Consider the following 16,276-nt stretch of genomic DNA (forward strand, 5'->3'; position numbering starts at 1 on the left):
CGCTCGTAAAGTCTCGGTCAGGAGCGTTAAATTTGTCGTTCGTATCCCTGATATTTTAAATACCCAAAGGAATGGATAGACTAGCAGCAGCTAGATTACTGGATTTTTATCTGTATCCATCAATGGACCAATCGCGCCACTCGCCAGATTTATATCAAGCCCACGATACCATCGATTCTCGGGTGAAAGTTCTAACTGCATCTTAAAACGCACATAGCAACGACGCATCCTGCGGTAGCCTTTCTCTAATTCTCTCTGATCCTTACAGATGAAAGCGGGATCACTGAAAGTCATCCTAAAAATGCAAGGGAGACTTTAAGGTCCTGCAAGTCTCGACGAACGCGATTCAGATTCGACAGACTTCTGCAAAAGCTTCAATATCCAATGAAAAAACTTAATTTGGTATCACAGTAAAGACGAAATATTTTCGCAGCCGTTTTCCCACAAGGAAATAAATAAGGTATGAAAAAAAAATTAAAGCAAAAAAATTATTCTTACCGTTCTCAAAGTACACGCCGTTAATTACATCCTGGACGATACTTCCAACATTTCCTCCTTCTTACCCATCGAATAAATCCAACTGCCGTATAAACTTCACGATGGTTGCGCGACGATTTTTCCAACGATAAAGCAAACGCCGTGTAAACCATGTCCTATTTATGGTCTCTTACGCTACCGTAAGGCGCGATAAAACATCCCCATGAAAATAACTCGAAAACCAAGTGTCTCCTCTCTCTCGGTAACGGTGGTGTAGAGTCTTAACGTACGCATTGTTATTACAGCCCGCAACAATAATTCATCCGAAAACCAAATCGGACAGTACAATACACACTTCTAATTGTATCAAATGATAATGGATGAAGGAGCGTACACACCGCCTGAAGAAAATCAGACGAATCAAATAAACATATTATATTATTGGTATCAAGACGCACAGTCGTCTGAAGGGGGTAAAGGGAGGGAGAGAGGAAACTGAAGACCGTATAGTTGTGAGTCATCGAGTATAATAATTTCCATGTAAACGAGGCGCGCGCTGCTTGTAAATTTGCGCAGGCAAATGTGGTCCATGGAGTTAACAGTGAGGAGAGAATCTGCACGCTCTATTATGTACCATACGATATGAGAGAGAGAGAGAGAGAGAAATTCTAATGACATGAAATACAAGGCTCTCTCTGTATACAGTCTATACCTGTGTAGATGGTCCAAACGAATCAGCGGAAGCTGCTAGAATAGATAAACGCAAAGAGGACGTAGAGCCCCAGTTGCCGTAGGACGAAAATCTGTTTGCGAGACCATTAGCGATCGTGGCGTGCTTCGTAAATTCATCAATATATTTACAGTGTAAACTCCCGCTTCCATGTGAACGGGTGTTACGAGGAGATGAGATACGAGTGAGATGAGCATTTAATGTAGATGGGTTTAAAAAAGGAAATGAAAATAACTTACTCCTTGGAATGGCAATGGGATGCAAACCCATTTCGAACGTAACTGTAATATAGATTTTCTTCATTTTCTCGTCGTACCATCGCGTGGATTATCGTACTATATATATCCACTGATGCTGCGATATCTTTTTAACGTGAAAAAAGCCTGAGAGTAATATCATTGTAACGCTCTGGGGAATCCTTGAAATATTTGCAGTATCCGTTAAATTCGCATGATAGATAATAATAGTAAAAAACTGCTAGTAGAGCCGAGAGAGTAACAGTAACAAGAAAAAGAAAGTAAACAGCAAAGTGCAAAACGTGGGTCGTATTAAAAAAAAAAACAAAAGGGAGGCGGAAGAGATATGCATTAGCTTTTAGCGAGAGTCGGTCGAGATTTGGATTTAGCGAGAGCACGAAGGGACGGTAATATATGCTGGAGAGAGATGAATATATTGAAAGAGTGAAAGGAAATGGTAACTCAGTACTGACAGTAGCGAGGTAACGGAAGAGAGAAAGAGATAGAAGATAGCGTGAAAATAATTCACAACAGCGGACATTAGCCTCACTCTCCTGAATCTTTTATGACGATCAGCCGTTTGCAGTTTGCATGGGACGACGAACTCGCTACGTATATATATATTACATATATATCATAAATGAGGATCATAATCTCGCGAGATTCTTCAGAGCGATCGAAAACGCCCAACACGAAATTATCGATCCGGTGCGTCCGTGAGTTTATCCAGAAATGAAACGTTATTGAGTGAAAGTGAAAATGGGTACAATTTTGAGAATATCTGTACGCAAGGTACCCACGTGAAAATGTGACGAGTCAGGTATAAGAAGAATGTGAAAATGGGACTTACACGTAGTGACAGGACAGTTAGTGGAACAGCTGTATAGGGCCCAGATTTATTCTCCGGGAATAACAGACTAATCTCTCTTCTTGTGCGGTAGAGAAGGGCCAGTCTACTGGCAAAGGGATTACACTGGGACGACTGTCAGTATGGTGAATATGCGAGTGCAGTCATGTAGAAAATTGCAGCTTATTTCGCCGATCGAGCCGGAGAGCCATTTGGGTCCCTTTCGACATGGCTGCCATCCTTGACGAATCACTAAGCTCTCCCTCTCTTTCTCTCTTTCGTTCCATCCCTATACAAATAAAATCTCTCCCCTCGGTAATTTCTGAAACTAGGAGTGTAAAATCCAGTACGTGAACGAAATCATTTCCCTGCTCTCGGGACCACCGTGTAAATACGGTCCAGGGAATCCCCGATATCGAAAGTGGGATAAACACGAATGAAAAAAATGATCTAAGATTGATCGAGCAGAGTATAAAGTTAAAGAGCGAAGGGGAAATTATTTCGCGTTACGTTTAATGAATCGTGTTTTCCGGTCTTTAGATGCGCCAAGAATAGTAGGACGAGGTGTGTCCAAGCCGAGTCGTATCACCATATTGGATGAAGAAGCTACGATAGAGATATATGTATACATGCCATATGTGAAAAGCCCTACGAGGATTACCTGATAGATTTCAAAATTCCAGTGCCTCCTACAAGATGCAGAGTGGTGGAAGGTACCAGAAGAGGAAGAGTACCTGCATGTACGTATGAGCGGAGCCGTAGGTGCGTCAGTGTGAGGATCTTGTGTGGGTTTTAAGCGATCGTAATGTTTCCATGCAATTCGAAGCTGACTGTCCCTCTGTTGACACCCACGTAGAAATCGGTTGGTGATCTCTCCATCTCTCTCTCTCTCTCTCTCTTTGCCGTGTACTGTTAACTAAATGCACGCGCCGCCTTTCACGAGGAAGCAGGCTATTCATCCTTCGGGAATACGCACGGGCGTGCGTGCACGTTAACGCATATGAGAGGAGCACGAGGAGTTACTGAAGGAGCTAAACGAGTTGTAGGAATAAAGAGAGAGAGAGAGAGAGAGAGAGAGAGAGAGAGAGAAACGAAGAGAGAGAGAGAGAGAGACAGGATGAGAGACACGTGTCGACTACAAAGAACTCTGGGATCCCGGTAAGAATCGACCCTGCCACGCCGGGAGCGCTAATCTATTTTAGCCCCAGGAAGAGCGTGCCCCTGACGGGGTACCAACACGGCAAACCTCTACCGTTCCTGGCTCCTGCTTTTGGTTTCTGCCAGCCAGTCAGCATGGCTGGTTGCCTTACTCGCCAGTTCCTTGCGAACTAACTCACCCTGTGGATAGACCAGGGTACCATGAGAAAGAGAGAGAGAGAGAGAGAGAGAGAGAGAGAGAGAGAGAGAGTAAATGCCGGAGGCTACATCGCCCAGCTAAACCTGCTCATCATTTGTAGCGTCAGAGCCACCCTACCTTCCGACTTCTACCCTTGGGGGTCATACGTAGCAGCCTTCTCCCTTGGTATCAGCCCTTCACCTAGTGATATCAGCCAGAGCAGGACGTATTCAAGTTCGCTACCTACTACCCAGGGCTAACCTCTCATAAAGCAAACGATAAAACAAGCCGACCAGTACCAACGTCATCGTCTGGAAGTCACTTAAGCCTCTGTCTATTAAACTTGTACCTAGTGTATACTTACTACAGACCGAGTGGAGCCAACCTGGTAAGCGACTCAATCGCCAGACCAGATCCCAACTGACTACTCAGCTATTCGCGCTAGCATCGCCGCGAAAGATAGTTTTTCTTTTTATCCCTTTTATCTCATTTATAGCCGACCCGTCGGCTTCTTTCTCTTTTTATATCTTTTTCTTCCGTCTCCGCATCCTATCTAGTTCCGCTTCGAAGAGGGAAGCGTGACTTTTCGCGGCTTACGGGAGAGATCGATGCATCAGGAGGTAGAGGTAGCTGTGGCAGCGGAGTGCCACCCTGGGAGATGGAGTGGCCCACGGGATGAGATTTAAGGAAAACGTCTCTCTGTGTCTGGAGTATCGAACCGATTTATTTCCCTCGTTTCCGGCCACCGGCAAACTTGAACATTTGCTATCTGAATCCCTGGCACTGCTGCCACCGTCCTGGCATAGCATCCCTGTCGCTCGGGGTGGAGTAGCAATCTCTTCCGTTTGTCTTCTCTTCCAACAATCCAAACGCTTGCGGATTAATCGAATGCGATTTCCATGGGTTCCTCTTCCATGGAGTTCCTCCTTCTCGGGGACCCTCGGGACAATTACTTTAGTCTTCTTTATGGATTCTAGAAATCGCATGGCTCAAGCTTCCCTTCCAGTCACTATTTTTCACCAATGATTCACTCACCGTTCTTCTTGCCTTATAGGTATTACAGTCATGAAGCATTGGATTGAGATTGACTGGATGATTGATATCGCATGAGACTCACTGGCTCGTGCCCTCTAAATGATCCATATACCCGTAATGACCCAATGATGATGGACGTCTCGAAGCTTTTACTATGAGGGCCCACACGAGTAGGTATATATATTAGTAAATCAATGTTAAAACATTTATACCTGTTACAGATTTACCTGCAGACGCTTTAATGTAGAAAACCGCAAAGTTCTCACACTGCAGATTCTACCGCCAAGTAGATACAAATGACTCGAGAGTGGAAGGTTGTAGCAGGAACAGTTGTAATCACTCGAGATTACGAAAGAGAAAATTGTGGGGCTGGAGAATGGCGAAGTGGCGAAGGCGACCTTTTGATTCGTCCCATTTTCGAATTGGCAATAGTCATGAGAAATCGCCACGGACTTCCTTCGCTACGACAATGAATAGGTAAACATTTTGTAAGAATCGTTTAGGGAAATTTATGGGTCTCAATATGGTTTTTCCAGCTCCCACGCGACCACGTGGGCACCCTATGGGTCAAAAAACAGGACACCACCATGATTCTCCATGGGTGGTGCCCCAGGACTCCTAAAGGTCCCTACGGAAGGACATACTAACAATGGCCACCTACAGTGCATTCGCGCCTAGAGGATTCATTCTCTCCTATTGGAATTTCCTTAACGGGTCGGTATGACTACACCCCTAGACTCTAATAGAGAACAGGACAATGTCCGGCATCAATACGGAGCACCGATCCTGCGTAAGGAAGAAAAAGGATATCGCTCTTCAGATCGAGATTCAGCTGTCTCCAGGAGAGGAAGAGTACCCAGTGCATCTCGTTCTTGAACGCAGGATATCACTAGATGGACCACCATGCTCGTGGTTGACGGCTAGTGGACGGTATTTGTCATGGAGATCGTACGTATTAGAATGGGGATGAGAGTGGGAGTAAAAGAGAAAGAGAGAGAGAGAGGAGTTACTCTTTGAGTAAAAGCCTAAGAGAGATCGACGTAGAGCGAGTAGATGGACCTCCCATCGATAAACGTGAACCTTCCACAGGGAGAATGTCTGAATAGTGATCTAGATACTGATTATATATACTCTATATGGAGGTTAGATTCCTCTTCCTCCCTTAACGTTACAGCATCCGATTCCCCTTCGTATTCGCATCCCCCGTTTATCCGTGAAGAATTCACGAGTTTATTCACTATGTAAGTCCTCCTCTGTCGAGGAACGGCTAAAGTGGAATTAAATAGAATGGCGGCTCGACACTGGGCACGGGTGGTCCTGTCCCCATGTGCAGGTTATGTGCCAACGCCCACGCGACATAACCTCCTTGTCTTCCTATACCGTATGGATACAGGCGCACTCTGACTCTCTCCATAGCTCATTCTCATCCTCATCCTTATGCACCCCATCTCGTAGAGGATACCTCGCGTTTTCGATCAGGCCCGTTTCGCGTGGTGGAGCATCGTTCTCTATAATGGGAATGTAAAGGAAAAGAGAGATGAGAATACGAGCGATCCTCGATACGGCCAGGAATGCGGCGCTGGCTTATCGGCGCCCTGGGTGGACGCGGTACACACGGGCGTAACGCGTTACACGGTATCGCCACGTATCACCAGGTCACCGGGTTGTCCTGGGCGTCTATAGCCAGAGACAGACAGTCCTAGATAGGAGTATGAAAGAAAGAGAGAGAAAAAGAGAAGAAAAACGACAGGGAGAGAAAGCGAGAATAAAAGATGGCGTGTACGTTACATCAAGGCGTCATCGAGTACGTATCGAATTGAGGTTAGAGAGAGGGGAAGAGAGAGAGAGAGAGAGAGGTATCACCAGGGTGTAGGATAAGAAAAAGGAGACATGCGTTGGAGGGATTCCGTGATCGTGACTTGCCGCCTTCTTCATGGCCTCCCCTTCCATCGTCCAATGAATTATACCCCGAAGAAGTGAATTATACCGAGAAAAAAAAAAGAAAGGGAGAAAAAGGCATCCTCCCTCGGAACCCAAGGAGCCAAGTAAACGGGTAGACAGTGGAAGTCGAAGCCGAGCAGCAGGCAAACGAGGATTCAGGCGTCCTGAGAGCCGCGCAAGCCCGTTTAGGTGTTGAAGCGAGAAAATAAACAGCCGTAAACCGTCTTCGGGGTGTCGAGGGCTCTAGATCTATGTTTATTTTGCCAGCTACGTGGGCCCCGGGCCCTCGTTGGGCCCTACGAGGAATGTTTACGGCTATGAGAGCAGCAGCTGGACCACACGCACCCCCGTGAGAGTAATACATACACGTGTTTGTATCATATCGCGAATACTTGCTTTTGAGTAGATACTCTTTTTCTTTCACATAAACATACAAGATTGAGATATCATTATGAGATTCTAATTATTTCTCGACTCCGTTGGAATACTGAGTGAACCGCTCTCTTGGCTCACTTTTATATTACATCCAAGACCCTAGACGGCAACGAACTCTCCTCAGGTGTCGAAAGCCTAAGCATATAAAGGCATCTGTACAAGTTGTACCGCTGTACAACTGGACGACCAATTAATTGTCCCGTTTCCCACTGTACTTCCTCTTCGTCTCTCATATAGAATTTACCTCGGTCCTGGCCAGTTTCTCTCATTTCTTTTTACCCTTTTCATTATTCTAGGTAAGACCCAACCACAGAGAGTGACTACGTACTTCAGAGTGAGCTCTGGGAGCCGTTCAATCAGGAGCGTGATTAAGCGATCAATTCGAACGAGACAATACAAGAGGACCAGCCTAACCAATTTATTGAACACCCACGAACCAGGCGCATGAAAAACACGGTGTAACGATAAAGAATAACAAAAACTAAGAGAAGGACCATTTTATCCTTTTCTCTTCTCTCAACGTCAAATACTAAACAGCATCCCTGTTAACTTTCTATCTCTCTCTCTCTCTCTCTCTCTCTCTCTCTCTCTCTCTCTCTCTCTCTCTCTCTCTCACACTCACTCTCCACCTACGGTAATCGGTGAACCAACCTCGCGATATCAGAGACACGATTTTTCAATGGGGAGCAGGAGCACCCTTCGATCGCAGGGACTGATATCTCTTAGAGAAGTGAGCTGATACGGATGCTGCGCGATTCCTGCTTAGTTCCCAGTCTCGTTTAATTCTGATCTCAAATTGGATCTCTCACCCGACGCATATAACGTATCTACCATTACTACTCCAGAGTCCACGGGCGTTCCGCTTCCATTGGCACTTCTCGTAAGCCACCGCTAATAGTTCTAATGGCAGCCACAAGTAGCGTTTGCGCCTTCAGCAAGAGTGCCGGTCAGTAATGGACCAAACTTTGACCGCGTCACGTAGAAACCACACGAAACAGCATCACGTACCAGGGGCCAACACTCCTTGGCATCCAGCGAGAAAAACCACCACGTCCCCCGGCTGTAGAATTGACCAGCTAGGCAACGCTGCGTTCGATACGTAGCAGTCAAAAGTTTCACGGCGATAGACACCGGAGATCGTGGCGAACGTATGGACGCCCTGCGTCGAGACGCCGGTGCCTCGCGATTATTACGAGTTTCGGTAAAATTCTAAAGTCCTCTCTAGCTCTATAGATTCTCTACAGGGATAGCTGTATCTCTAGGATAAGATTGCTGAGGTGTTACAGTGATTTCATGGTGGCCAGGTCTCCGAGGCGTCATTCGCGTGGGAGATACAAATTCGATGACATTCCTACGAGGCCATTCCCTGGTCTCTTTCCTGCCTTCCCGGATTATCTTGCCGTACTCTGCTGTACATCGTTATTCTAGTGTATCTACTCGGTGTCCCTTGGACACGCGTACCAATTTGAATATTTCTCCGTGGCTTATCTCAGGATCTCAGTATCTCTGATTGTGGATGTATGAGACCAGATGCACCTTCGGTCCAGGTAAAGATACAGTTCACTGCTGGGTAAAGCCGAGCTGTACGAGTAACGGAGAGTTTGAGTTTGCAAAGTGGACAGACGGTAATTGCGCTTAGGAAAGCCTGAGATTCTCTGTCCCAGCATCCTTTCTCCCTGTGGTTGGTACGTCTGGCGGCAGGTTTCGCGAGGTTAAACTCGTCCAAGAGTTACCGAGGATTAAACTCCGTTTGAGTCTTCCTAGTGGAAACTCGAGCTGGCCAGTGTTGTATCTGCCCGTCTTCCACTCGTTCCTTACACCTGGTGCAGAGGTTAAACTGGATTTAAGTGTCTTCTGGTAGACCGTGTCCGGAAACTGGAAACGGCTTGGCGACTTTCAATTGGGATCAGAGCAGAAGTAATGTCGCGGTGGATTCAGAAGATACACAAGGCTCCAGTTCGCGGGTCCATGTAAGGAAGGAGAATCGGACAAGTGGCGAACGATCCTTAAAACCAGTTCTCCAATGGTACCACCATCTTGAATATTCTTCGGCGTTCATACAGTAACATCCCCTACTGGATGTCCTGGACAACAGTACCAAGGGTTCCTGGTGACTCCAAAACACAGGTCATGGATTATCAAGCTTATCCAAACTGTCGAGATGTATTTTTAGTTATTCCCGGAGAATTCAAATTGCCATTAGTAATCCTGCTGTTATTGTTGCTGTTGTTGTTGGCAACGTTCGGCACTCTTAGTCTAGACGACCTAACCTTCGACGTTAGGGTTATTTCGTGTCTACTATAAAAAGCAGGCGTCGTTCTTGCCGTCGGGCCAAGAACGTAGAGAGAACGAACGAGAGAGAGAGAGAGAGAGTATATAAGTACTCGCTCTCTCCACAGTTACTCTCTCCTCTCCTATCCAAGATATACCTATAACTTAGTGATCCACCCAACAGGCATTTTCTTCATCGACATGCAATTCCCCAGAGCACTAGACGTACTCACTATGCACCGAGTGCACTTACGCACAATAATTCACAGCACGCATCCAATTACTTGGAATGAAAATGGCCGATAGTAGCTAATAAACCCGGTCTACAGTGTCACGAAGCAATATCTCTCAGTACTTAAAGGTTACACAGTGAGAAAGTGGATACCTGGTACCAGAATTGAAAATCGGCAACGTGTAACGTTTAACGTCGTACGGCGGAAATTCTCCAGAAAAGATTTAGGTGAACGCGAGTCTGCATACACATATAAGCGTGCAGGCCACATAGTAACTATAACTGCACCGGGGTTAGGATTAGGTTAGGTTGGATAGGTAGGTGCTGCTTCGTGACACCGTGCTCGGACTTCAGCGGCAGACCGCGTGGCAGCTCTGTGCTGCTTCGATTTATTTATACGTGCGTACGTGCGTCGTTTACGCATACGTATGAGAAGACAGAAGACACGGAGTGGGTTCGCTCCGACTCGCGGTTAAGCCGGTTCGTTGGATACGTGTATGCACATACGTGGACGTACATATGTGCACCTATCGTTTAGCCATGTATATATATATATCTGTATTCCTTTTCTCTTGGCCAGAGAACGGATTCCTCCGCGCGAGAGACGAGACACCGTGTCTGCCGTGTGGCACAAACCGACACCCTGTAAGGACATGACTTCTTGCAGGGTGAGTCCTTCGAATACCATAAACCGCCATGTTGGAAACGTTAGAGCGTCGAGATAAAAATTCCTATGGACAATATCAAAGTTATGATAAGGTTGTATTTCATCGCTGCATGGAGCCTGATGTTTCTTGCGCATTGAGTGATGCAATTTTTTTCTATAATAAGAGAGACTGCCCTGGGAGAAGATTGACGGGCGGTTGTAAGGGTTGTTGTCAAAAGAGAAAACATTTAAGATTAAAGGCGGGGAACAACTTGCAGTTTCCTCTTAGGTAGCTCGAAGGTACTGATACGTAGGTATCCTCTCAGGTTCCTCTGGTGCCTGAATGGACACCGATGACGTGGTGAAATATTAATAATGGCGTAAAGTGGAAAGCTATCCATCTTTCGGTCTCGTTGAATTTCGTAGAAGTAATTCGTCCGCGGTGATGGTAAACAGAGACCAGTCGCAAGCCGCGTCCAGTTTGGTTAGCTTCGAGGAATCTTCGGCAGAGAGAGGATCTTACCCTGGGCTGAGCTGGATTTCCAGGGAGTTCTCTTTATTTTAACTTGTCCGACGAAGGACGGATTTCGGAGATAGAGAATTACGGGGCACGAGGAGAGAAGGAAGGAAAAAAAGTAAAGCGAGAAAGAGGAAGGGAGACAGAGATAAAGAGTGTCAAACTGCTTAGAAGGAAGATGCGAAGAGCGGAGCGTAGTTTCAGAAGTAGATCCTGAAAAATGCGTCTCCGACGTCACGCTTCGAGCCTCGTTGATGGATGTCTTCGACTTGGCTTTTTCCTTGGCAAGACTGAGGTTGTCGCTGACCCCCCCTCCTAGTCCAAATCCATCCAGGAGGAACGTCGTCGATCAGCCAACGTCGTTTGACGTATTCGCAAGAATTACGAGCGCCGTAAGTCGATCCGGCACTGACGTAACGACGATCTATCCAGTCTAGGTACGTTTCGTAAAGGATTTATCATACACAGTATATTCAAGCATCCTTTCATTTGTTGACAGCGTCGCGACGCCCCAGTCAAGTGAGAGAGACGGGGGTACGAAGAGTAAAGAAACAAGTTCGTAACCGTCTAAAAGCTTGGAAAAATATCTTTGAAAAAGATGTTTTTACGGTAGGAGGCAAGGCGCGTCAGACGTCGCGACGCGTTATACACAGGAGCGACAAGAAGTATCCAATTTAAAATGCAAATTATCCGGAATTCTGAGCGTGTCCCGTAGCTGTGGCTTTGCCTACGGTCGGTGTACCAAGATCGCGAAATGTCCGCGAAATTAAAAGGTAATTTGATTCTTGCCGTCGGCGGCGATGCTTCGCTACTACGTCGCGTTTCACAGCCCCGGGTGATCCCGGAGCCTTTTTTTCTAACTGGATTTCACATCACGGCGCGTTAAGCCTTCAGAGAGATTTACTTCTCGTCTTTTTTCGTTTTACCTCCTGGCAAATGACGCCGGAAGTCTCCGGCGTCTTTGGAACGAGTGCGCGTGCGCGCACCAATCCGGTACGAATCAAAGGAACGTACCTAAATGAATAAGTCATACGCAGTTGGGATAATCCATGGACTTTTCGAAAGTGAATCCTAGCGTGAGCTCATTACGGGACACGTTAGCCGAGAGTGCATACAGTGAGACGTGCGTGTCGCGTGCGTAATCTCTATTTGTCTAAAGCTAGGAAAAAGGTCGTCCCCATGGCAAAGGAAGCGAGTGCGTCCACTGTTTGTACGAGAAGGAAGCAAACAAGAGGAAATGCCGATAATAAGTTTGCCAAGCTGGTCTTGGACTATCGATCGGTACGATTGCGCTATTGATATCTCGTTGTCGGAGCGATGGAGCAAATAGAGTTCTTTCTCGGTCACTCTAGAGCGCGGCGTCGCATCGTCTGCCACGACAAACACACTGGACATACTCTATCCTCCTTTCTCTCTCTTAGAGTAGCCCATGCGCAACCTCAGTAAACTTGCTCTTTGCTCTTCCAAGGCGAGATCAGCAGGCCGCTGCCCGACGCCCCGACAGCAGCACCTCTGGATCCCAGTCTGGAATGGAGAGAACGTACGAGGCTAAGAGAGCGAAGAAGAGACAGCGAGGGCATATGAGTGGAGATCAAGTGGGAGAAGATACGCTCGAGAAAAAGGAAGCTAAAGATGAAAGGAAGGAAGACTGCTTGACTCTGGCCTCTGGTTCTGACTTGGCTTACCGGGTCCGCTCAAGCCGGGTTGGTGAATTGGCTGTGCGCGAGGGAACGGGCCATGTGGCATGTGGCCGTCTAGTATAGGGTACCAGGGCATTCGGAGGAAGAAATAGAGGGATAGAGATGGTGTAGGAGGAAGGGAGGGATGCTGTATGGACCAGAGATGCGAAAAGAAGATATAGAGACAGTATTGCACTATATTGGGAAGATGGGCCGATCTTCGCTCAACCGAACATTAATGCTCTCTCTTTCTCTCTCCCTCCTCTTATGAGATTCGCAGTTGGGCTGCCACGACCGAATTCCACCGAGCATCAGTTCTCTCCTTTCGTCTTCCTCTCTCTCTCTCTCTTTCTCTTTCTTCTTACAACAGCCATTCCCGTTCCTTTTACTCTATTCTTCTCCTGCGTTCGAATCTCTCGCGAACCTTCTCGTCCCAATGTATTTTTAATCGGCACCGTATTTTCGGCACGGTGCATTTATACCTACAGAAGGGACTCCAGCGGACCGCGAACCGCGACGACAATCACGACATCGTAGAGGAGGTGTATACGAGGGCGGAGCCGAGAGTAGAATGAGAGGAGACGAGGAGAACGAGGGAAAATCGTCGCGACACGAGAAAATTCAACAAAGCGTGAAACCGCGAATTTTCCTGCCTCCCCTCGAAAAAGGGGACCAAGTGTGCGTACCGGTGCTACGCATCTCCCTGTCGTTGGCTTAATTGGCACACCGGCTTCGTTATATGTACACACCGTACGGAGGTTATAATGTACAGAGAATATATTTTTTTGAAATAATTCACAATGCTCTGAAGAACTGGCCCCTCCGAGACTCGGAGCCTCGAGTAGGATCCGTAAGAGTTTCGCGAATTTCTCAACTGAGAGAGAGAGAGAGAGAGCGAGCCTTTTGGCAAGCCTATCGAGGGAGCAAGCTAGTTAACGTATATTTTGGAGTTATTAAAAATGAAAAAAAGTGAGGGGAGGATTTAATATGAGGAACGGCAGACGCCGTCCTCTTACATGGGAAACGTCTAAACGAACCCTCTGCAAGCTCTGATGCTGTAAACCAGCTTGGGCACAACAAGAGCCTGTACCAACTGACTCCGCATCGTGGTTCTGTCATGGCTGCTTCGTGCCCATGTCGTAGCAACCCCCCAGCAGACCCCTCGAACATAACTCATTGCGGTAAGCGAGCGCCACTTCACCGCGTCAAATTAACGGAGGGTGGTTTCAGAGTGGAGGGACAGTGAGGGCCGGCTGCCAGTTCGATCCGGAGATCGAGTACTTCACCGCTGGTAATGGTGGTATTCTGATGCAGGATCCACTTCTACCCTTAACTTTAGGACTATATAGATTCTTTAATTTTGGCAACCCTTGTCATATCTTCCTCTTTGAGTTTTTCTGTTGGTTTAATTTATAGCGGTTGAACATCCCCAGGGAATGGGGTTTCGATTTACGGATCATTCTCATTCAGGCGAGTCTAATCGAGGTACTGGTTATAGTTTATTGTAGTTTAAGGATGTGTAGAGGCTCACCCTTGCACTCGTTGGCATCCCTCGCTGTCGCCCTGGCCCAGGGTCTGTCGAAATGGAAGGGCCTGCATCTCTCGCAATCCCTGCCGGCGGTATTGTGTCTGCACTCACAGATGACTTCGCCATCCTTGCCAGGAAGGCACCTGGCTGCGTGTCCGTTGCACTTGCATCTGCCGCCGACGGCGAAGTCTGAGACGGCGTAATGATGGGCGAGGGTGGTACTGGTAGTGGTAGTGACGAAGCTCATCTCCTGAATGTCGAGAGCGTCGTTTGACTGCATCTCTTGGGGTGCTATAACCTGGTGAACGGATGGCAAAGCTGTTGCGGCTCCTGTTAGATGTTCTCCGATGAGGTTGATTTTCTGACTCTTTAGTCTCTCTTCGCGCTCCCGTTCGCGCTTTGTACTCTCCTCCAGACCCATATTCTCTTCTTGCACACCGTCCTGAGATTGCTGGGGCATGTACAGTCTATTGAAGACCACTTTAATATCCGTGGCTGTGACCCAATCCTGGAGGACTGGCGAATTGTCGAAGTCCGGTGCAGAGGGTCGACCCTCCAGGGTACTGAATGCGATTCTACCGACGGGACCGAGACCGTCGCCGCCTGTGTAACGATGGCTGTCCGTGCAACGTGCTTCCTGCTCGTTAGCCTTGGTGATGGTGGCCCTGTTAGGCCGTCCGTAGACACGACGGCACTGGGATGAATAAAACTGGAAGGGTTGCCAGGTCTTGCCATAGTCCATGGACTTGTAAATCGCTATGGAGTCCGGTTTCGCTGCCTTAGGACAAAACTGCAGACTAACGTAAGTCAGTTCGTACTTTTTGCCAAGGCTGAGGGTGAGCGTAACGTTATCCGGTGGGGCGGAGAAGCTCTGCGAAGATACTAACGGCTCGCTACGCCAACAGGTGACATTATTAGGATTGTTCAAATCCGTAAGGTAACTCGGAGGGAACCTTCTTCTAGGAGTACTGTCGTCGCATACGTGACACTGCCCAATGCCACCTCCAGGAAGATCCGAAACGTCGCAGTACCGCGTGGGACCACCGGTTCCGCAGGTAGAGGAGGCTTCAATAGCGGTTCCAAAAGCTGCATTCACAAAGTCCGGAATACATCTACGTGGACGGTCTTCGTCATAACATGGATCTGCTGGATTCTGTTGACTGGAGAACATCTTGGCGAAGCTGTCGCTGGCTGCCTCTCCTCTTATTACAAGCATCACGACGCTGAGGAAGAGTATCAGACCATTACTGCCCCTTGAATTCATCCTGACTTGTATTCACTTTTAGCTCTCTCCGTCTTGGAATAATTTCACGCAACTTCAAGGTGTGTCACCCACGTGCAATTTCAGACACTCCTCATGTCTTGCAAATAAAAAACTACAATCCTCTGTCACGCGCACTCAAACCGCGTAAAGGAGATCCTATTTAATATCAAGTACTGTACAACCCAATGGAATCCCGTTAACCCAGTTTTTAGAACTTTTCAAAGTATATTCCTCTTATTATCCTCCTTTAAGAGCCTAAGCATCGAGTAATAAGCGACGTCTCGACGCTGACGTCGCGGCACGCGAAACTCTCGAAACTCATCGTCTCTCCGTGGCGCGCACGTGGGATACTAATAGATCCAAATACAGCAGGCTCAAGTAAACAATGTTTTGTCCTACACCAATGGCAGTGGTATTTTGAGAAATAAAAACGAGTAAGAAGACGCGATGATCGTCAAACTTCAAATACGATATATCACAGAGGATATCGCGATACGCATCCGACAGGGACCAGAGAGAGAATGTGCAGAAGAGTCAGGATACGTAGGAGAAACAGAACAGCCGCTCTCTCTGGCGGCTTGCCGCTAACTGAACACTGCTGAGCACCGTCACCGCCGTGTGCATCTGAACGGTCAGAGTCCCTCCCTGTAAGCTCGTCCCTGCTCCACCTACTACATCGTCAACTGCTCCGTAGCACCCTCGCGCCGCCAATCCACTCATTCCCGACTCTCTACGTATATCTCAATTCTCCCTCGCAGTCCCACCGACATCTTTCGCATCAACTTTCTTCTTCTTCTTCTTCTTCTTCTTGTTCTTCAGTTTCACCATCCCTTAATACGGAAAGACACTTTGGCTCATTTCACTGATTTTGACGTATACTACTCAATCTACCTCTAAGACTAGATACAGAATGGTACATTAGGTATAATGAGATTATAATACATACCCAGTATATTCTATTACATAAGTTCTGTTTACTCGGTGCTCCAATAATATGCAGGCATTTTTTGTGACAGCATAATTGTAGGTTCGATGTCAGATAGAATGAGTTCAGGTAGAAGAGGAACATTGGCGTGCGCGAATGGACAACAGCCAAGGTACT

The 16,276-nt window shown here is 47.3% G+C and overlaps 1 protein-coding gene across 1 annotated transcript in view; it reads right to left on the bottom strand.

Moving 5' to 3' along the window:
* The window catches only part of LOC107267164 (netrin-1), a 53,265-nt gene extending 37,203 nt beyond the window's left edge, over positions 1–16,062 (bottom strand). Inside the window, exon 1 of the mRNA XM_015738481.2 lies at positions 13,914–16,062. Coding sequence (XP_015593967.1) covers positions 13,914–15,174 — 1,261 coding nt within the window. The 5' untranslated portion in view covers positions 15,175–16,062. The remainder of the gene's footprint in view (positions 1–13,913) is intronic.
* Between the last annotated feature and the right edge of the window lie 214 nt (positions 16,063–16,276).

This window comes from Cephus cinctus, unplaced genomic scaffold (genome assembly GCF_000341935.2).
Source record: "Cephus cinctus unplaced genomic scaffold, Ccin1 Ccin1_scaffold0351, whole genome shotgun sequence".
NCBI lineage: Eukaryota > Metazoa > Arthropoda > Insecta > Hymenoptera > Cephidae > Cephus > Cephus cinctus.